This window comes from Taeniopygia guttata, chromosome 12, assembly GCF_048771995.1.
Source record: "Taeniopygia guttata chromosome 12, bTaeGut7.mat, whole genome shotgun sequence".
NCBI classification, from domain to species: Eukaryota; Metazoa; Chordata; class Aves; order Passeriformes; family Estrildidae; genus Taeniopygia; species Taeniopygia guttata.
The window spans coordinates 16,712,755-16,734,982 of NC_133037.1; the positions used below are offsets into that span (position 1 = coordinate 16,712,755).

A 22,228-nucleotide genomic window follows, 5' to 3' on the forward strand; every position below is an offset into this window, starting at 1 on the left:
CCCCATCCTATTCTCTGGAGTCACAGCTGGCTGGTAGAAAAGCAGGCTGCAAGGAAAAAAATTACAGTGTTTTTATGGTAGCTGGCATAATATTTGACTTTCATTCTTAATTAAATCTACTTATTGCTGTGTTTGTACCATTGCTGTTGTTCTCAGATCTCACTGAATAACATGAGAGTTCTTGTAAGTGAAGTTGCTTTCAGAGAAAACCAAACAGTTGCAGAAAGGAAAGATGTAGTAAATGTGCCTGTCCTTCTTATGGAGGAATACCAGAATGATTGCAGTATGGTGAAATGGGACCTGCTTGGGCTGCAGGTGAGATGGTCCAGCTGCATCACCTGAAGCCTGTGTTGGGGCCACAAGTAATGTGTGCATCTATAGTTCCTCTATATAACAATCTATGTTAGATGAAGTATTCTTGTGCAATGCCTGGTGCTTCAGGGCTGGGTGGAATTGGGGGCCAGAGCCCTGTTTCATCCTGCAACTGCCAACCTGCAGTCCTGAATTGCAGTTTGTTGAACTGCTCTGAAGTTTGTGATGTTCATTGCACAAAGTCCAGATCCCATGACCAAAGCAAGCGCTATTCCAAGTGTATTCTATTTTTTGTGTCTCATTTTCCACATGAAACTAACCTTGCTTCCTCATTTGGCTTGGTTACAGTATTTATTACAATGACATTCCTCCTAATTTTTTTCCTACTACTATGATATTGAGGTTTAATATTTATCTTCTAATAGTTTCTGAGTAGCAGAGTGCTTGCATTACTGGCAGTGATGTATAGTTAATCCTGAGCACAGATAGCTGTGAGAGGTCCAGACGGACTTCAGCCCTCAGTGGCACGATTGTGAGTGAGGAAATTAGCTTGGAAATTGCTGTTTGTTAAAATTGCTTCTGTGTTAATCTTGCTGTGATACCACAGCTTCTGGCAGTATGTGGGTTAGCAAGATGGTTGTGGCCGAGAATGAGGGCAGGTTCTCACTTTAAAAGAGGCTGAGCAAAGACCTTGTCTTACACCTTTGCTCTGAGGAGGTTTACAGTGAGGAATGTGGCCCATTTTTCAATTGTCAGGCCTATCTTCCAGGTGTTTTCTTATCCCCAGTTGACCTTCTGGCCTACTTTCTGTCCACTGTGTGTTAAAAGGTGACCAGCCTGTCATTCTTGGCGAGCATCAGGAGCAGAGCGTGTGTGCCTCAGGCTTGTTCCCTGGGGAGACAGGTAATTCTTTCATGATGCCTTGGGACTGTCTCCCCCCCCCCCCATCCCATCTCCATTGCACTGTGAGCATCTTGTCCTGCTCTCCATCTCCCACTCCTTGTTGTGAGCTTTTGCTGCTGAAACAGAGGTTTCAGAGACTCCAGTAAGTCAGTGGTGGAGCAGAAAATGCAACCAGATCACAGAATTCCTCCTTCTCTGTTCCTTTAAATGAATCCATGCTCTTAGTCATGGGATAAATGTTCTGCTATGTACTAACAAGACATCAGATTCAGATGCAAGAACAGAAAACAGGGGCAGGAGGATTTGGTCTCCAGGGAAAGTTTCTGTCCCTTTCTTTGGTGTTGGGAGGATGGGAACTGTCCTTGTGGATGAAAAGCTTCTCTGAAGGACACTTCTCTGGCAAATGCCTGAACATCAAAGCTTGGACAGTGCTGTTCTCTGTGCAGTTGGAGGGCAAGAGGCTTTGCTGCTGAGTGCTCAGCACTGGACTTCTCCAAATTAAATGGGTGTCTTCTGCTGCATAAGCCCTATGCTGGCTCTTTGTACCATGTAAATTATGGATAGGCACCTTTTCCAAGAAATGCTCTCTTTAAAATTGTATTTTTGTGCTGATGAGGCACTCATTTAGAATTGGATCTTATGCTTATTGCCTCCTTGTGGCAAGTGCTCACCAGTGGGACCAGTTACTGGGCAAGCTGTAGGGCTGTACCTCCTGACCATCACTTGGACATTTAACCCCTTGGACAGTACCTGCCATATCATCTGAACATTTCCTGTTCTCTATGTGTGTCTTGGAGAGAAATTCTGGAGGCCATTAAGCTGGGTAATTTACATGCTTCTTGAGCCTGTGCCTAGGGAAATATATTTCACAGGTAATTTCAAATCTCTTGGCGTGTGGAAGAAGTCATTATTCTGAACAGAAAGGGGCTGGTGATGTCACGGGCCCTGTTGAGAGGACCACATTAGAGACTGGGATTTTTCTCTTTTACAGGAAAGTGTCCAAGACGTTCTATTCATGGGGTGTTGGGATGTCAGGAGTTTTTGAGTTTAATGTTGATGCTCATGTAGAAAAGCAGAAAAGAGAATTATTGCATAATCCTCAATTCTAGTTACATGTGAGCATATTGGGTGTGAGGACTGGGAGCAAACCTGCTCTGGGCTACTCATAGGTGTGTGAGTTTCTTGCTTTGGTCTTCCAGTGCTGTCTTCCAGGGGCAGACATCAAAGTTAACATCAGGAGGTTGATTTGCACTTTTGACTCTCCTCCCAAAGGTCTGTCTGGGTTTGAGACTACTGCTTCACCTCGGTAGCTCCATTCTCCCCTCCTGAAAAAGATGGAAAATATTATTGTTGGACATATTAGGAGGATTTGACAGTTTACTTTGATCTTCCTTTTATGGGGTCCTCCAGGACAGGAGGTGAATTCTTTTCAGTGTGGAAAGCTGGCTGTAGCTTGAGATGGGGGAACTGAGCCTGATAGATCAGCATCCTTTCCATGCACAGCAAATCCTGTAGCACCTTCTGAGTGTTCCCAGCGTGGTTCAGGTACCTCCATTTATACAAACTTGTATCCTTTTCAGAGGAACAGACTTGTATTACTTCTCAGAGTGATATATAGATGTTTCTTCTGTGTGGTGGGAGCAGTCATTGTCCCAGTTGGACAGGGAGAAGGAGAGAGGAGGTGACCTGTGAAAGCTGGCAGCTTCATCCCTGTTGCTTTTATGCTCTGGGTGATGCAGCAGTACTGGGACAAAACTGAACTGGGCTTCATGCTTCCACTCTGTCTGCTTCAGAGCTTGTCTGGATGCCACCTTACAGAAGGAAAGGTCTTACAAACTGCTTTTAGATGTGTATCACAAAGTAGTGAGGTAATGGTATAAAATGCAGTAAACTGCTATTTTTTTTTTTTAATGCTCTCCACCTCCACCCCTTTTTTCTTTTATTCCTGTAAGGGACTAATACAATGAAGAGCTTCTGCAAATGAAGGCAACTGCATTTGAAATAACAGGGTTCTGGGTGTTTGGCTGGTGAGAGATGCAATAAACGAGCGTCGCTAAGCTAAGTGCTTTATAATAACAATGATTACAATGCTCTCTTAGGAGCCAGGAACTCTCCAGGTAGGGGGATGGTGTGGAGAGGGCTTGTTTAAGGTGGGGGGGTTTAACTAGATAGACATCGAGTGACAGTGATGCCCAGAAACCCTTGCAGAATGTTACATATGGTGCTGTGAGAGACTACTCCAAAAACCCCAGGAGACCTGGACTGACATGGTTTGAGGCTGAAGCAATGACAATGGATGCTCCTAAATAGCTTTGGCAGCAGGAGGTCTTTGTGGCAGAGTTTAATGGCATCTTTTCTTGGTAAGGAGGGAAGCTGTTGATACAAATTCAGCAGTTCTGACTAGTCAGTACTCCTCCACCAAACTCCTGGCTTGTCTTTAAGTGATCAGATTGATCATTTGTGCCAAGTTTGTTTCTGATCAGCTGAAATCTGTCATGGGCAGGGTGGATGCTGAAAGCAGTCCTCTGGTGTCAAGTGGCTGGGAAGAGTTTACATGGTGCAGGTGGCAGTTTGGCCACCTTTGTTATGCTGCAACTCTCCATAGTAGCGTGACTCTTCCTGGCAGTGGGAGCATCACCAGGTGGAGAGTCTTGAGTGTTGGGAAGCTCTTTCTTGCCAGGGGCTCCAGTCAATCCTTAATTTCCTGTTTTCCTGCTGCGGCACCGTATCTCCCTCACCCTTTGAGCAGCATGCTTAGCAAATGAGAGATGAATACAATGCATGTATTCAAAACTCAGTTCCAGTCATCAAGATGTGGCACCTCTTTATCATGCTTTGCCCAGTATCTTGACCAGACTCTGCAAAAATGACCCAAACAAGGGGAATTTTTTGCTTTGTCCAGTATCACACTATTTGAGTAGCCAGGAGGTGGTGGTTGTGAATTATCCTGGAGTCTTTTAAAAGTCTGCATCAGCTTGGATGGCCCTACTGTTGCTCAGCAGTGATAGAGGAGCACAGGGCAACTCATAGCATGTAATCATAAAGTTATTTGCATGTGCTTTGGTGGGCAGTGTTCTAATGGCATAATAAAGAAGCAGTGCCTGGACTGTCATCTTTCAGCCATCCAGCCTGACGTACTCAAATGACAGCTTCACTGTTTCTCCAGGCTGTGTAAAAAGCTCTCCCATTTCCAGCCCCAGGTACAGGCCCTGTAAGTTGTGGCTGTTTTGTCTTCAGGGGTAGTTCAGCCTTCCATCTGGTGATGAGGATTTACTGGAATGAACAAGAAGATGCAACAAGCGATCTTACTTCTGTCGAGTTCCCAAGAGAGTCATGAATTATACACAGAATAAACAAATAACCTGATATGTCTGTCATTATATCATAAAGGACTTTAATAATTCATGCAGCTTGCAAAATCCTTACTAAGACCTACCCTCTGTAACCTTATCTTTGCCATGGGGGATGGGATCTCTTCAGCCTCCACTCAGATTGCATCTGTAAAACACGAGTCAGAGAGGAGGGAGGTTTTATCATAAGGCTTCATCTGTATAATGGGTTGCAAAGTGACGTGCAAGAGTTATCAGCCATTGGGGCCTCAACGGGTGCTGAAAATGACAAGTGGCTGTATTGGGTGAAATTTATGCAGGTAGTGTGCTCCATAAAACTGACACCTATTCACTTATTTATTAATTCATTGTGTTTCAAGTCTAGATTTGTGACAGGCTTTGAGATAAGGAGCCCAGTTCTAATCCTGCGCGACGAGAGTGCAAAGACGGTGCAAAGAAGCCATGGGCTGCTCCTGATGCGCATCAGCAAGTGTGCCATGGAAACAGAGCTCCCAGATGTAAACTGAGAGCAGAGTTTTCAAAAAAGCAGGGAGGCTAAGGCATTGTGTTAGCCTGGGCTCTGAAAAAAACAGTTATTTGTTTTGGGTAGGATACTGCTGGTGTCACCAGTGCTGCTCCAGTGCTGGTAGCCATTGCCTGTGGCTTATTTTGTTTGTTACAGTCCTGGAGTTGGGTACTGGGTTCAAGGCTGGAAAGGCCTTTTGGCAAAAGGCTATCCTCTGCCCTGTGGTCTGCAAAAAATACCTGCTGTGCTTGCTTTGCCATTTGTTCTTTGCATTGCTGTATCAATGAGAGGTTGTGCACGTTTGGTCCAAAGAAATTGGTGCCTGTGTGGGGCCTTTCCCAACGCTGCCAAGCAAATGTACCAGCTCACACATTCAGTGGCTTCTTTCTCTGTCTGTGGGCAAATCATCCACCAACAGACTGCGATTTTCCTCAAATCTACTCGTAGGCTTTAAATTATTCACTGCATTATCCTTTGGCCTCCAGCTCCTTTGCATATCAAATACTCCAAATCAGCTTTTTGTAAAGTTTGAAATTCAAGATATTTTGATTGGACATGCAGCTCTCAAAGAATAGTTATCGTGGCTCTTTGTCATACTGGGAGGGCGCTTCAAGTGGGGTCCTGCAGGGATCTGCCCTGGACCTGCTTTTATTCAATAGTTTCATTAATAACTTAAGCAATGGAATGGGAAATATGCTTATAAAATTTGCAGGCGACACTGAGCAAGGAGGGGTTGGATGTACTTTGAAAGGCATTACCAGAATTCAAAATGATCTAGAAAAATTGAACGGCAAGCTGGATATCAGCAAAATGAAATTCAGTGAAAACAAATGCAAAGTACTGCACTTATGAGAGAGAAATGAAATGTACAAATACAGAATAAAGAACACCCGTCTGGGTAGCAGCGTGGCAGAAAGGATCTCAAGAGTTATTGTGGATCACTTTGAGTCAGCCAAGTGCTGTCATAGCAGAAGGGCACATTTATTCTTCAGTGTTAAGTAGGTTCTTGGACAAGACTGGGGAGGTGATGTCTTCTTCCTCATACAGCACTGGGTTTGCCTTCTGTTGGAGTAACTGACCTCACTTTTTGGCATGAGCCGTTGGAGATATAGGCACAGTGTAGAGAATCCAGAGAAGGCCAACAAAAAAGAAGTTTTAGGAAACAGTGCAAAATAGAGAAAGCTGTGAAAAGCTGAGTTTGCCTTTCTATTTATTTTACTACTCTAAAGGATGCAATAGAATCATGATCTTCCAGTTCTTAGGAACTTGTAAGATTTTTTCAGTGTCAGCTGTAGGTGGGATATGTGGAAAGAGGAAACTGAGATTTAGGGTGAATAAAAAGGGAACTTTTTCTACCATGTGCTGAAAAATGGAACTGGAAAGAGGTACTGTGGGGATCTTGTGTTCACCTTCAGCAGAGAATTTAAAGAACAGATTAGAGAACACTTCATGCAGAGTGTTCAGGTATTTAGATGTCTTAGTGCAAGTAAGTGGTGGAAGAGAAGTTCCTAAACCCCTGCCATCCTGCGTATCTGTGACTGACTGAACAGCTACTGCCTGCTCTGTTCTCAGGTGGAGTTAGACCTCGAATGGGTAATGCTTCTGGTTTTTGATAGAGAAATCATATTTAAGGAATAATTTTCCTATTGTCCTAAACATCACTGGTGACAAGTTGGTGGTTACGGTTAGTTTTCTCACAGGTACCTACAAAAATATTCGTGCTCAAGAACTGTTAATGAAACACAGTTTTTTTTGGTTTAATTTTCCCCTCAGATTTATTTTTTCCTCACTTAGCTTTATCTATGCCACAGATTGAGAAAACTCCGCAGTTACACTTTTTATTATATTTTAATACTTGATTAAGATGGATCTGGTAGGGGGTTGGCACTTGGGGTGTTTTTGCAAGACATACCCTGCTGTAAAAAATCGGAAAGATAAGCATAAGCTAGGACACACAAACAGACCCAGATAGTTAGTGTTTGAATTGAGAAGAACAAAAAAATGTCATGAAAGAGGTGAATGTAGACAAACTACCCCTTTCATGTCTCTTAAAAGATTTTTCCTTAGGATATAGTTCTAATATTCGTTTGTCCTGTCCTTCCTCCCTGTAATAATGTCAAAGATGCTTTCTTATTACAGGGAAGACCAGATGGTAGAGGTGAATAATGTCTTGATAAATATTAAGAAAAGAGTAGTCCAGAAGGCAATTTTTCCCACCCTTTCTTTATATAAACACCTGGGCACATACTTTAAATTAAAACACAGTCACAAAATGACAATGTGGGAAGCTTGATAATGTCTGGAAGCATGGTCAGTAAGTTATTTGGAAGGAAACAGGTGTTCTCTTTAAGTTATATCTTCAGGGGAGAATAAAAAGGCAACTTGTTTTTCCTTGATGGGTAAATGTTTGCTCACGTGGGTTTTTTACAGCCTAGGTATGTAAGGGAGCTCGGAGGGGGCATATCCTGCACACACACACGTGCCCGTTTGTGCACTGACACACACTATTATAGTTAAAGGATTAAGCATCTTGAAGGAATAAGCCAATTATAAGAAGTTCCTGCACAGCAAAAATTAGACAACACAGTAATTAATAGCCTTATTAAATAGCAATATTTGGGCACTGAACCAAAGCGTATGAATCAGGGTGAAGCATTCTTGGCTGAACACACTGCGTGAAGTATAGACACTTGTTCAGAACACACTCTGTGTAGAACCCAATAAGCTTTGGGGCAGTAGATCCACTTAGTAAGTAGTTCTTCCTCTTGTGCTTTTATGTTTCTGTGACTCTGTCTTATTTGTGGGGCCAGGAAGTCAGCAGAAAAAAAGGACCAATTCTGTTTTTTTTTTTCCTAACATTCTCTTCTGTTCACAGCCAAACAGGCACTCTCCTAAGGCTTCTTTTAAGGAAAAAATGTCCTCAAGCAGAAAACTAATTTTCTTTCCTCTTGCTTCTCTTTTCACAGTACTTTTGTGAGAAGTGCCTTGCAATGAGGCTTATACTCATTAGTGGTTTGTGTAATTGCCTTGCCCACCCCTAGGTTAGCCATGAGGAGGTGTCCCATGTGCCCAGAGCCCCCAAGGGACAGAGTGACCTTGGGCTGAGCTGCTGTGGCATATCCCTGGTGCTGGCCACAGGCTGGCAGTGCATGGCTTGGTTGGGTGGCTTCTCTGTGAGTGTCTCCAGTTTCTATACAGAAGACCAGGACTCTCAGGCTGCCATCTGATGTGTGGATAAGTCTGGGAGGATGCGGGCCAAGCACAGCCTGTCTCCTGTCTTTCCAAGCAATTATAATTTTCTTCTGAAGCTACACAGCTGGAGCAGTAGTGTAGCCTCAGACATGTGCATGGAAGTCTCTGCAACTGCTTGGCTGACCTGAAGCATGGAACGTGCCCTAATCCTAAATCAGGGCTGCTGTGACCAGTGGCAAGGCACAGGTGCCCACTGAGCAGGAGTGGGCCATGTGGGATGCTTTGCTTCTTGGCCCCAACTGCAACAGCAGTGATTTGCCTTCTGCTTGACACAGTAAATAGTTTTGAATATCTGCTTCTTTTTTAAAGCCTACTTTATAGCATTGGTAAGAAAAATCAAATATGCAAATTATGTAATCAATTAACATTTTTGTAGTTTTCTTTGGAGAGGCAGTGATAAATGGTGTGTTTTCAAAAATCAGTTATCTCCCTTGCAAATGTTGCACTCGAGGCTTTAATATACATAGGTGAAGGAAACAAACATTTTTTCAATACTAAAGATTATTTATGGATATCCTGAATTTGTATATGACAGTTGTAGAGTTGTTGGGTTGGGAGGGTCCTATGGAGACTCCTCAGCAATGGGAGAGCCAGCTGAGACAGTGGGGATGAGTGAGATGTACTGGACTTGTCACTGCCAAAGAGAGGCCAGGGGACAGTGCCAGGCTCCTTCCATGCAGTTTCTGCAGGCACAGAGCTATTAAGTGCCATCACAAATTCTTGAGCTCCAAGTTTTTCTCCTGGCCCGTGTTTTCTCACTACAGTGGACACCAAAGTGGTGCTTGGTTTTAGGAGGTGTGTGCACATGGCTCGTAAAGGAGCCTGGTGCCTTTCTGTGAGCACCACCAGAGCCGTGCCAGTGGCTTCCCAGCCAGTGCATCAGCTGTGTTCTTTATGCTTTACTTGTAAATGACATTTCACAAGAGCAGCAGGGCACTCCTGGCAGCATGTTTGAAGGAGTTATCGCTCCTCAAGCCCTGTAACGCACCTGAGGCTTACAGTAATGGCCCAGGAATGCAATGACTGCCATGTCTTATTGCTTACAGCTTCCATAGGAGACACGCTGCACACAGACATCTCCATGTTCATCATGGGCTAGCAGCTTCTTTACCCTCTGCAGCCTTGCTACAGTCATCTTACATAAAATTTTAAGTGCATTAGTTTAATGTTTATATTTTTTAATGGTAACTTTCAACCCAGTATATGACAACTGAGATGAAACCTCCAAATTTTGGGATGTGGCCCACTCTGCAGACTTCTGTCTTGGACATTACCAGGGTAGAGGGACATAGTTATGGATCAGACAAGAGTTCTGCCAATGCTTTGATGTGGGTGAGGGATGTGCTGGGTAGAAAAAAGAATTTTTACTACCACTGGGAAAAGTTCTTGGATAGCCATAATACACAAAAAAAAAAAAAAAAAAGTTTCTTCTGCTGTTACTTTTTTTTAAATCTGGAAACCTGGTGTCAGCTATGCCAAAATGCTGTCCTTTTTATTTGATAGTGTAATACCTGTGTTTATTTATTTTTAATATTGATGTCACCAGGCTTGCTCTTTGGGAACCTGTTGGTCTGTAAGACTGAGAGTCAGGTATCATACGACAGCACAATTAAAGGGAACTGCAGCTTTTCTCATGAATGAAAAACCCAGTGACTTTTCTCTAAAATAGTAGTACTTCTTGGGGCGGAGGCAGGGGGTGGAATAAGTTAAAACAATTTTTTTTAAACAAATCTGCTGACTAAATTTAAATTAATTGTAAATCCCAGCTCAGCTGAGCGCTCGGTATCTCTTTAGCATATGCCAACAGAGTAATATTGATGCCTCTGTCTTCCTCTCTAACTAATCCTTTCTGAAGGCTTGACCATACATGACATTTAAGTGGATAGGAGCAGTTGTTAATGTTGATGGATACAGCTCAAGATGGGAGGTAATTTTTCCTTGCTGTGGTGGTGTAGGTGTTCCTGGTGAGAGCTGACACAGGCAGGTGTCAGTGAAATCGTGGATCTAGTACAGAGCTGGAAGTTAAGGAAAAGTGTCAGCTCCATAAGTGCTCGGTGGGGTTTCTCAGACCTGTGGCTGAGTATGAGCATATAATTGATTTTTTTCAGTTCACTGGACAAACTGGAGGAGGGGAAAAATAAATTCAGTTTTGGTGTGTCAAGGCTTTTTTTTAAGTGATTGCCTTGTGTAAAAATAGATATTTCTTGGTGAAAATGCTTCAGAAGATTTGTGGGTAACTTTAATACTCAGGGTAACCTGAATATATCTTTGATAAAATGTTTGAATAGAAAAGGAAAAGAAACAAAAACCCCCAAACCCAACATCCTCTCAGCTCTGTCTGTGACCTGGTACCTTTACACTGGCAGCCCCACTGAAGGCATTGCTCTCCCTCCTCTGGCAGAATAGGGGGTTTGCTCATCTCATTTCCCAGATTTTCCCTTCCCAGCCACGCTTCCAGGGGACAGGAGGCAGCGTTGCTTCTGTGGGAAGATGGGAAATAGCATAAGTTACACTGGAAAACTGAGGAGGCTTGGCGTGCACAATTAAATCTTGTTTTCATCCACAGACTTGTATGTTATTAACTGGCATGAATTTTGCCTCAGAAACACACATCTATCTGCCAGTCCTTCCCTCTGTCCTGCTGGTTCCTCACCCCTCAAAAGTGATGCTTCAGCTCTGCTCTGCCCCTCAGCTCAGGGCATCTTCTGCTTTGATAATTCTGCCCAGCCTTAGGGCTGTGCTGTGTAATTCAGTGCCCAGCTCAAAAATAGTAAGGTTTCTTTGCTCCTTGATCTCTGGGAGAGCCCCTCCATGGTTTGGGGGTTGTGGGGGAGTGTGTGTGGGCTGCCTGGGGGATGTCTCTTTGCATGAAGAATGAAATCATTAGGTGAACCTAAAGAAAGTGCAACCTCCCCGAGCTCACTCCCACCAGCACTTTGCCCTGCTGCTGGCCTTACTTTCTACTCCTTCTGCTCCTTCCCTCCTTTTTGTGGCATCCATTGAGAGAGGAATGTTGCTGTGAAAAAAGCATTGAAGACAGTGCCAAGTGGTGCAGAGGCAATTGAGTGTTGCTTTTCCAGGTCAGACAGGAGATTTGACATTTGCCTGGGCAGCGGCTGAAGCTGGGAAATCTCATTAAGAGAAGGAGAATTACCAAGTTCTGTGGATTTAGAAGAGGGTTTATTTGTTGTTTTTAACTTGGTGTTATTTCTGTGGGCAGAAATCCTGTGTATGGAAGGGTGTTGTGCCTGTTGGAAGGCCTGGCAGCTCCCTCTCCGTACAGGGCTCAGGATGAAGGACGTGCCAGAGGCAGCTCCTGGCCCTTCCCTCTGCCCACTGTGGGCCTGGCAGAGCTGGTGCCTGGCACAGGTTGGGCTTTGCTGAAGGTGCAGAGCAGCTGAGCCCTTGGGCACTCACTGCTGTGCTCTTGGCTGCTGGCTGTGCCCAGGTCTCTCCTGTGGTGCTGCAGTGATAATCCATTCCTGCAGTAGGACAAGACACCTTTGGCCCTGCCATGGCTTGGGGTTTGCTCTCTGCCACAGAGCCCTGCTGAAGCAATAAGCTGTTTTCTGTACTCCACAGCACTTCTACCTTGTTAATCACTCTGGGCTTAAATAATTATCTACTGCAAATGTTTATATAAGGAGAAAATAAAGCCTCAAACTTCGCAGTTTTTGTTGTACTTTTTTCTCCCCTCTTCTCTCTGTGGTGCCTTCTGCATAAATTTTAAAGTCTTGAAGTTTATAACCTGCCCCAGCTGTAATTCTCAAAGCAGTGTGTTCCTGGTACTCTGCCCTGCCCTTGGTGCTGCAGAGAGCAGTGAACTTAGCTGAGGCACTGATTTCCTCCCTTTCCCTTCAGTCCCTTGCTTATCTACTCAGTGTCAGGGCTCTGACTCTTTCTCTCTCTTTCTCTCCCTTTCTCTTTCTCTCTTTCCCTCCATCTCTTGCAGTATGCAGTACTGGGCCAGGAGGCTGGAGCAGGAGATTGACGGAGTGATGAGGATATTTGGTGGAGTCCAGCAGCTCAGGAAGGTAAGCTGCCTTTCTTTTACCTGTGCTGCCTTTCTTGTGGCAATGAATGTTCTCATCTGCAGAAATCACCTGTGTGAACTCTTGCACTCTCACCCTCTCAGCTCACTTCATGTGCAGGGCCATGGCTGGCTGAGCTTCTGGTTCCTGGGCAATCAGATGCATTTATCAAGTGTGTGGGAGTGAGTGTGGTTTGTATCTGTTTGTCTCTGGGGCTGCATGTCACTGCTATCTGAGCATGTACCTCTTGAGCTTTTCCTATATGAGACACTAAAAAATAATAAATTAAACGAACCTTTCCTCCAGGGACTGAAGGTTGTGTTTTAAATTTCAACTTGTGTTGGCAAAGCAGGAAATGTTGAAAGGATAATTTTACCAGCCATTGGAAGCTCCTTGTTTTTAAATATAATTGCAGGTAAAACTTTAGTTGTTGTTTGGCCACTGTTTCCAAGTGCCAGAAAACAAAATTCAGTTACTGATGCTGGCATCTGCCTCCTGCTCCCTGAGTTAGCACCAGGATGCAGAGGCTGCAGAAGCCAGACCTGCTCTTCTGGCAGCAGTGCTCTGGGTTGGGTTAGGGCAGCTACAGAACAGCTTCATCGGGGTTTATTAGGTTTGGGATCAAACAATCTTTAAAACCTTCCCTTTCCCCATTAAGCCTTGTTTCCCCATGCCCACACTCTTGTGCTGACTAGCTGATTTGAAATTGAGCAATTTGGAATAACAGTTATGGTGTTAATCTAAAGAAAATAGGCTTCTCTAGAGTGATAAATATATTACCCCATAAAAAAAGCATGGGTGTATTTGTGTTTTCTGGTGACAGTGACATGTTCTTCTCAGATGCCAATACTTTATGGGACTCCTACTGTCTGTCTTGCACTAGCAGCTATATTGGCTTAAACAGAACTGCTGATATTTTATAGTACTGGTTGTAATCCATTGTCTAAACACAGAGGTCACACTATTTTCTTTTAAATGCATTTTGAAATGAGTTTACCTGAAGGCTTGCAAAACTCTTCATGGTTCATCCATTCATTTGTGTTCATATTTGAGCTCTAGAATGGTGTGCCTGGGTTTGGTGTGCATTTATTTTAGCTGAACTTTAGGTGGATTGATATAAACTTCATGTGCAGCATGAAAAGTATATACACCCACTTGGGTTTCAACAGATATTTCTAAATGTAGCCATGCATTTGTGCAATGCAGTTTTGCATGTTGGCAGGGTCTTAGAGCTGGGGATGTTTTCCAGGCAATATAATGGTGAAGCAGCCAGCATTCTCTTCAGCACAGCACAATCATAAAAAACAAAAGTATTGCTACTACATTTTTGTACATGTGCTCTTTTACAATTTATTCTTATTAGCTTTGATTTTACTACTTTGCATGTTAAATAGGTATATCATGTAATTTTTTTAATGCTGTAATTAAAGAGAAATTACACCTCCAATTTGCCAGCACTTGACTCCTATTGGCCAGTCAGTCAATTACAGGTAAGAGAGCTTCCCACTTTTCCTGTTTAATTCTTCTGGTAGAACATAATGCAGTACTTCAATGGATTAATACTGGATACACTGACTACAGAGGGATTGAAGGGGTTTTTTGAAATCTGTTTTGGAATCTTCTTGTAAAGGGAGGAAGCTAATTATTGTATCTAGTAAATGCATAAATCAGCTGAAGCCAAGAAATGAGCTACTGAAAATTCCACTGTGCAGCTGTTTGAACACCAGAAAGGACTGGTGGAGGCTGTCTGCTGATCTCTAGGGGAGAACTTGGGATGTGGAGTTCAGGTGTGATTTGTAGATGCAATATCAAGTGGATGATACTTAAGAACCACATCCCTTGCTAGTGCACACTAGCACAAGTTCACTGATGGAAAATGGCATGGAGTGCTTCTCAGAGCTGTACCTGCAGGGAGTCCTGATGCACCAGGTGCACACAGGTTCATTGGGGTTACAGTATGGGGGCTGTCTAATGTCTTAAAGTGGCACCATAACCTACTTGGAGACATGGATTTAAAAAGTTTAACTTAGGAGAAGTCCACATTCTACTGCAACCATACTCAAAATTTAGAAGGTGAGCAGGCAGAGGGGGAAGGAAGAGCCCCTGAGGAGCTGTGGGAGCTGAAACATGGTATAGCTAGAAGCTAATTCCACTCACTGGGATTTCACAGGAAGGTTCATCATTAAGCAAGAATAGACCCATGCAGGGCAGGAAGAATAAACAAAAATGAAGCAAGTAGAACCTTGTTTTTTGCTAAAAGTTGCTGATGCACTTTGGGCTTGCCATGATTGCCTGGAACATGTCTGCAGAGGTGATTTCTGGTTCACTGTGCATAGTAGTATTATAAAAGTGTTCCAGTGGGGGAGAACAGTGCTCCAGTGTCACCAAAGACAGAACTGGTCCTTCTGAACATGGTGGGGTCTGTTGTGAGTTGGTGGGTTCCACTGCCAGCTCTCATGGGACTGTGACGCACTGGAGGTGGGTCCATGCCAGAAATGGATCTTCCCTTTCCAGGCCTGACTACCAAAGTGACAGACCAAATAATAATAAAAAATACCCTCCTCTGAGATTGGCCAGGTTTACTTGCAAATCTTTTTTTCTTGGGTTGCTGTGAAAGGATGAAGACTTGTTCTTTGGTTATTGCCTGATATCATCACTGTTATGGCATATGAGGCATGAGATTTATTGTCAGAAATATGGTGTCCAGGAACATAACAGTGCTGAATATTTTATCTTTCTGGAGCGCTGCCCATCCCAGAAAGATTTTTGTTTTAACTCTATAGTCATTTCCTTGAGTTGGAGTGCTAAAAGTTCAATGCCCATGCTTCCTTCCTGTCCTGCCAAGTGGACAGGCAATTCCCTGGGGAGATTTTCCAAGCTTGTACCATGCAGATGCTCCTTTGCACAAGGGGACCATTCTGGAGCAATTACAGGAGGGTGAGAAGCTCTGAGATGTAAAAGGGAGTCATGCCAAGGGCTCTTCTTTCAGCTGTGAGGTATCACCTCGCTTCTCTCCTGATGTCCAGACCTTGAAAACACTGAAGTGCAGATTAGACAGACAGACTGGCTGTGGTGGGCCACCCATATGACTGAACACTGCAGGCTTGGAGCTGTATGGAGGACCATGGACTTGCTCAGATGATTCTCTGCCTGGTGAAGTCAGTGTTCAGCCCTCAGAGTGCCTGTGGTGCAGCATCCTTTGGCTGGCTGGTTCCTCCAGGCATGCCTCAAAACAAATCCCAGCACTTGGATAAGGGCATGTTGCTTTGCCTCCCTATTCTTGCCTCCCTCGCAGCTCACCAGAGATAATTGGGAGCACAAATCATTGCTAATTTAGCTCTGACTGGCACGATGATATGTAGAACCCTATAATGCTGGCTGAATAGATTGACATTCTTAAAATAATTATTTCTAGAATAAGGAATATTATACTAAAAATACAACTGTCTGATTTCCAGGTCTTTTTTTTTTCTGTTAGTGACTTCTTTGTGGCTACAGTGGACTCTTCACTTTGCAGAACAAAAAAATATTTTGTTTTGACATTTCTTGCTACACCATACTATATTTCTTTCTCCTAGTTTTTTTGCACAAGTAAAAGTTACTGACTTTAGTAAAAAATGAATTAATATTTTGTCTTTCCAGCCTAGATGCTGCAAAACCTGCACGAGGGTATACTGTACTCAAGAGATTTCCCACGCTGGTGCAGCCCTGTCCCAGCCTCCAGTGTCCTGCTGTGCTGCATTCGTGGCAGGACTGGTGACAGCAGAGCTCTGTGTGCTGCTGGGTTTTGTGCCACACTGAGCAGCTCCCCTGGATGTTGTGTTAAAACTCCTTTTCTGGATAGCTGGGCTGAGGCTCAAATCTGCCCTGGCTTGTTACCTAAATTGTGTTTGATCCTGTGTCTCCTGAGGTGAGCAGCGAGCTGGTCAGAACATCCCCTCCCCCTCCTCTAGTACCAGTTATCCCTGCTGCCTCCAGTGGCCTTGTTTCCTCGCTGGCAGCTACTGAGGAAGCCAAAGCCTTTCAAATGAGAGGGGAAGAGCTGAGAGATGTAAATGCTGATCCCCCTTTCCTGCTCTGACTTCCCTTCTCTCTTCCCTCTGGCTGTCTTTCCTGAGGACTGCTTCCATAGCAGGATAGAACTTTCTCCTGGAGGTGCTGTACCCTGCCACAGACAGGCTGCAGCAGGAGCAGGGTGGGCAGCAGAGCTGGACCTGAGCTGCACCTGCTTCTCGTCTCCAGCCTGTCAAGCTGGTTTTGTACCCTCTTCCCTTTCCTCTGGGCAGCCAAGGTCTGGGTCTGCCTTGCTGCTGTATGACTGGAAGATAAGGATTCTGCTGGCCTTGGTGATGAGGAACCACTCAGTTTGTAAAGGGTGAGATGGCCTCAAACCTGAGCGCAGGGTGGGATGTGGGGAGCAGCCTGCTGGCTGAGCTGGGCAGGGAGGGAGCCTCTGCCTGTGCTGTGCTTGGTCCTCAGCATGTGTGACTGCACAGAAAGGAGGATGGGCCCAGGGGAAAGGGAGACTCATGCTATACCCTTTGGGATGCAGCCCCACAAGGAGTTTGCTGATTGTGGCACAGCAGAAGTGGCTCTGCTTGGTCCTTGTAATCAATATCTGGTTTTACTCCAGTGGATTTTCACATCTGTCTTCTATTCTTGCTTGTTATCTCGTACTTTGTTTTGCTACTTTGGCATCTCTGCCTGGCAGAAGTGCTGCTGTTCATTGCTCTGGGTTTTTCTGACAGGGAAGGACCCTGCTGGCCAGGGCTTGGGACAGAGTGACCAGGATGTGTGCAGGTGTCCCCAGCTTTGTCTGCCTCATCCTACCTGTCCCTTCTGCTCAGTGCTGCTTCTCTGATATATCCCCTCTGTTTTTAAAGCATGGCCATGCTTTAGTTCAGGCAGCTGCAGGTGAGGAGCTGTGATTGAGCTGTGCACAAACAAGAAGTTGAATTAAAAAAAACTAGTATACTGTCAGAATTTTGCCTTGGGTCTGAAGAGCTGAAATGGCATCTGCCTTGTGTAGTGCTGCAGTCACTAGCACTCCTCCTGTGACAGGGTCTCTGCAGTGCCGAGTGCTTCACGTGGCTCTGTGAGAGCATCCCTTACAAAACTGCTGGTACAGAGCTAGAGCCTCTTTAATACTAGCACCAGGAGGTGAGGCATGCTCTTATCAAAGGAGCTGTCAAGGTTTTCTGTTCAACTTTTTTGATCTTGAGTAACTACTGGAATAATAATAAGTTAGCTTAAATCTCCCAAGTAACTGTGGTATTACATGATGTTTAATCTGTTCTTTTGTTTTCTCTGGGTGTAGAAACACTCAGCTGGTCATTCAGTAGGGCTGCAGAATCTGAGAAGTGTTAATGGAATTTTAAATGAAGGATGCAAGAGAATCAGAGTCCCCCTGCACAATGCTCTGGACACAGTGTCTGAGAAGCCTTTCTGCTTCCATAGGGCTCTGTCACATGGAGTGAGAATTCACAGAAACACAGTGATGTGATCCTTATTCCCAACACGGCAGAGTTGGGAATTAGATCCTAATCTTCTCATAGTCAATCCAGCACTATCTTCAAAACACCATAGCAGAATTCATCTGGCCTTCTGCTTCTGTGGTGTCAGCCCCATCCCCCAGAACAGGAGGCAGGTGATGCCCAGTGTTTGCACTGGGCTCAACAGAGTTGAGAAGAGTTTGAACCCAAAGCTTGGGCAACACACAAAGCCAGCTGCTTATGCCACAGCAGCACTGAATGCCTGCCCTCTTCCAGATGCTGCCAGGGACAAAGGACCTTACTGAGTTTTCCAACAACTAGTACCCATCTGGGGAATGCCCTGGAGGATGGGCTCCATCCCCCAGTGAGATGATGCCTAGCTCCAAGCCCCTGGTTCCCAAGCTCATGCATAATCTGTCTGATCCTTGCTTTCCTCTCCTCTTTTCCCTCCCCCTCTCCTAGCAGCATGCACACAGCCTGCTTCCGCACACCACCACTGTGCCCTCCCCTGCTCCTCATGTTTGATAAGAGGAAGTGTGTGATGCCAGATAAACACATTCCTGTTCCAAACTGCTTGGGTTTATTTTAATCTGCCTGGGCCATTCGGCAGCCTCAGCACTCTGTTCAGCACTGAGTGCAAAGACAACACTATATTACCAAGGAGCAGCATTTAAATGTCCTTAGGCTTGCAGCAGCTTGGTTCAGAAAGAGGGATCCTCTGGCACCCCTTGCTTGGGCCAGTGAGTGCCATCGTTAGCCCCCTTACACCCATCATCTCACTTCTCAATCTTTCTCTCTACTAGAAGCATATTGCATCCGTACTGCGAGATGTCAGGGAAACATATGCTCCAGCTTTTAGTACATTTGCATAATTAGAGTAATATGTATGAATAATTTATAGCTGTATGTGGCTGCTCAGTGTGTGACGTTAGCACCCCTCACTAAATCCTTTCCAGTGGGTGGTGCAGATCCTGCACCAGAGCCATTGTGCCGATGCAGTGTGCAGCCTGTTGGCAGATGCAGGGGCCCTGCTTTGAGACATCAGGGTGTGCACATATCTGTGTATGTGGTTATGCCTGTGTGTATATACATATATATATATATATATATAGGGCAGAAAGATGGGCTTTTACAGTTCTAGGGGAAGAGCAGACTGGAAGTTTCAAAGGCTAAAATGCCTTAGACTCTTAGGCTCAATACTTGCTCCATTTATGCAGAAGCTGCGAATGAAAATGTTCTGCAACATTTGAAAGCTGAGGCAGGGATTTTTTCAGCAGGACTCAGGTGTGACTAGTTTGTGTGCCAGGATTATATGGGCTTTTTTTTTAATTACTTTTTCAGATCATAAAACTTAGCACCTTGCAGGGGAGAGGGATAAATGTGCCTGCACTGTGTCACAAAACCTGATCTCAATCAGTCGGTCAATAAATAGTAGCAAAGAATTGCCTGGACACTGTCTCACTATTTACCAGCTCTTTAATGTGAGAGTTCTCATGCTGGAAAGCCCAGAGTGCCAGGTAGGTGTTCTAAAGGAGTGATCTGAGTGGCTGAATCCTGGTACTTATGTTCCAGTTAATTTTAGCTTAAACTATATTTGGTCCTTTCCAAATGTTTGAGAGCCTTGGCTGGGAAGCGCTGTGTAAACTAGAATGAAGTGCAGGCATGCAGAGTTACTGACTCATTAGTATTATCCACTGGGAAACTGAGGCAGGTGGTTCAGGTGAGCAGGCCTGCAGAACCAAGGTGTGGTGCAGCCTGGACTGTTCTCCATCATGGGTACAGCCAGCAGGTCCATAGAGGAGGGTGTGTTTAGAAGGGGTAACAGGCAGAGTAATAGTCCTTAAAGCCCTTGCTTTGAACCTTTCCACTTTACAGAATTACTTTGTAAAGATAATACACTTGCAGCCAATTGGTGAGTTTGTACAATCAAAGGGGGTTGCTGTTGAGTTTTATGGAGTAATTTCTGATTTATATTGCTGTCGGTGACAAGTTAAATGAGGCCAGCATTCAACAGCGTGATGTTCAGGTGTGTGCATCTCCTGAGTGCGCTACTTTGAGTTTTGCATCCAAAAATGTAGCTGATGTACCCAGCCAGTCAACAGCCATGTTTGTAAAAACATCATGAATATTCAGTGTACTTCTTTGAATTGATGCTGTTGCCCTTACAGAGCCGTATGAATCCATGGGAAGGTTGAGACCTTGGCTGGTGTTTCTGGAAGCCTCTCTCATCCAGGTTGTCCTGCCCTTGACTGAAGGAGCCTGTGTGGTCCCCACATTCATTCCAGCTGAAGTTGTTAACTTCAGGCTGTGTTTAAAAATGAAGCAAGGCAAAATCCATACCAACTCTGCCAGAATGTAGCATGAATAATTAGGTAGAGATCATTAAAGTTTCCCTTCTTAAAAACATACATAGATTATTCTTTAATGGAAAGTTAATTGTTTTATTATTCTCTCCAGATGGTACTTTTCCTTTACATTCACAGGAGAATTGATATAGCCTTGAATTCAGTCTCCTGTGAGCAGAGCTGATAACCAAAAATGCAACTCTATCACTGATCAAGATACAAAACATAGAAAATATATATCTGTATTTCATCATAGTTTCATATTTTTCCCATTCTATGTTTTTAAATATTATTTATGGGCTTTAAGTGCCCCTTCAACTTGAAATGCTGCAGGCTGGGGAGTTTGCATTTCTCTTCCTGATAGGTTTGTCAAGCAAGCACTAGATATTGGACACTAGTGGATCCTGGCATTCTTGTGGATGATCCATCACTTCCATTCATCGCTGGACTGCAGAGGAGTGAAATATGCAGTTATACTGGAAGGTTTAAAGAAGGAAACTGTTGTTAGCTACTTGAGGTTATTGTGCAGAGGAAGCACTAACATGTGTCACATCTTTGTTCGGTATGGAGAAATGCAGGAGGGCTTGGGAAGCTGAGGAGGCCAGGGAGGAGGTGACTTCTCAGGAGCACAGTTGTGGTTGTTCTGTTCCAGTGTGGCTCCAGCCTGGTAAACAGCAGTGGGCACTTTGCATGTTAAGTGTGTTTATTGTGCCTCATTACAGCAGATCACCTCTGACATCTAAAGTGAATAACTTGAATGGACCACTTATTTCAAACACCCACCCGTGCCAACCTATTGGCCTGCAATGATGCTGCCAGTTTTATAGGTACTTATTTCCTTTTAATTATTTTGAGTTAAGATATTATTGTAAGGGAGGGAGAGAGAGTGGAGTCTGTTATTAGATCAGTCTTGCCTTCCTTGTAAACAGATCAACTGGTCCTCAGTACTGGAGAGCTTTGCTTAAAGACTGAGAATCTGTGCTCTGATTAAAGGTGTAGTTTGCTGTTGCTTTATTGAAAGAGATGGCTCTGCTTTTGGAGGAGCTGCCTCTTGGGAGACTCCAGATCTTGGTAACCATCAGGAATCTGTAGCTTTCCAACACTCGTATCCTTTGCATCTTACTGTAACAATTCTGCATACAATGAGTTTGAAAAGCTCCACACATTTTTATATCTTAGGAATAAACCAGGTTCTCTCATGATTTGGGAGGTCCAGAGCAGAGTGAAGGAAGGTGAACAGGCTAAGGAAGGTGATGCTGATGGTTATGGATTCTCCTTCCTCTTCTATTGTTCTTGGGCTGATCAATGCCAACTGATATATGTGAGGCACTCCCTAATTTTTTTTTTTTTGTATATTTTGGAGGATTTCTCTGTTTCATTATTTTAGATTTATATTTGGGCTTGCTCATTTTGATTCAGTTATTCATTGGGCTTGAGATTTTATTGACTTTTTTCCCTTTTCTAACTGACGTTTCACACCTGGAAGCATCCAAGACAGATTTAGTATGTGTTTGTTCAGCACCTACTATAACCAATAGTGTCATGCTTTTTGGACACTGACCATAGCATAAATATTAAATAGTAAGTAAGAGCACTGAGAAAAATCCTGCCTGAATGAAACATGAGATTTACTGATGCAAAGAGATGCTGTGAATGAGAGGCATGGCTATTTCTATCAGGGAAGTTTCCTAAATGCCTGGCTGATGTGGCTTGGACTGGTGGCAGATCTAAATGTCTGCATGTGTCAGGAGCCACTCTAGGGATTGTTTAAGCAGTAGCATTAGTTATCATCTGTTGGATACCCAAGCAAAGCCTTGGCTTGTAGCTAGGAGGCAGGGAGCAGATTTTCAATTCCCTGCTGTGACTGTAAGGCCAGGTAAATAGAGAAGAAGGAGACAGCAGGGGGTTTCTGTGACTTGAGGAGCAAAGAAGATTGTAATGGTAAATGTTGGATTACTTTTAAAAACAAGTAGGTCATTGAAGATACCACAGTTGGTGAACAGAAAAAGAAAAAAAGGTGGATTTATTCCTTGTTCTT

At 44.1% G+C, this 22,228-nt stretch overlaps 1 protein-coding gene across 2 annotated transcripts in view; it reads left to right on the forward strand.

Annotated features, from left to right (window-relative positions):
- The window catches only part of CACNA2D2 (calcium voltage-gated channel auxiliary subunit alpha2delta 2), a 210,379-nt gene that overhangs the window by 9,645 nt on the left and 178,506 nt on the right, over positions 1-22,228 (forward strand). For both annotated transcript variants that reach the window (XM_030283501.4, XM_030283502.4), the window contains exon 2: positions 12,275-12,356. In XM_030283501.4, the coding sequence (XP_030139361.2) occupies positions 12,275-12,356 (82 nt within the window). The remainder of the gene's footprint in view (positions 1-12,274; positions 12,357-22,228) is intronic.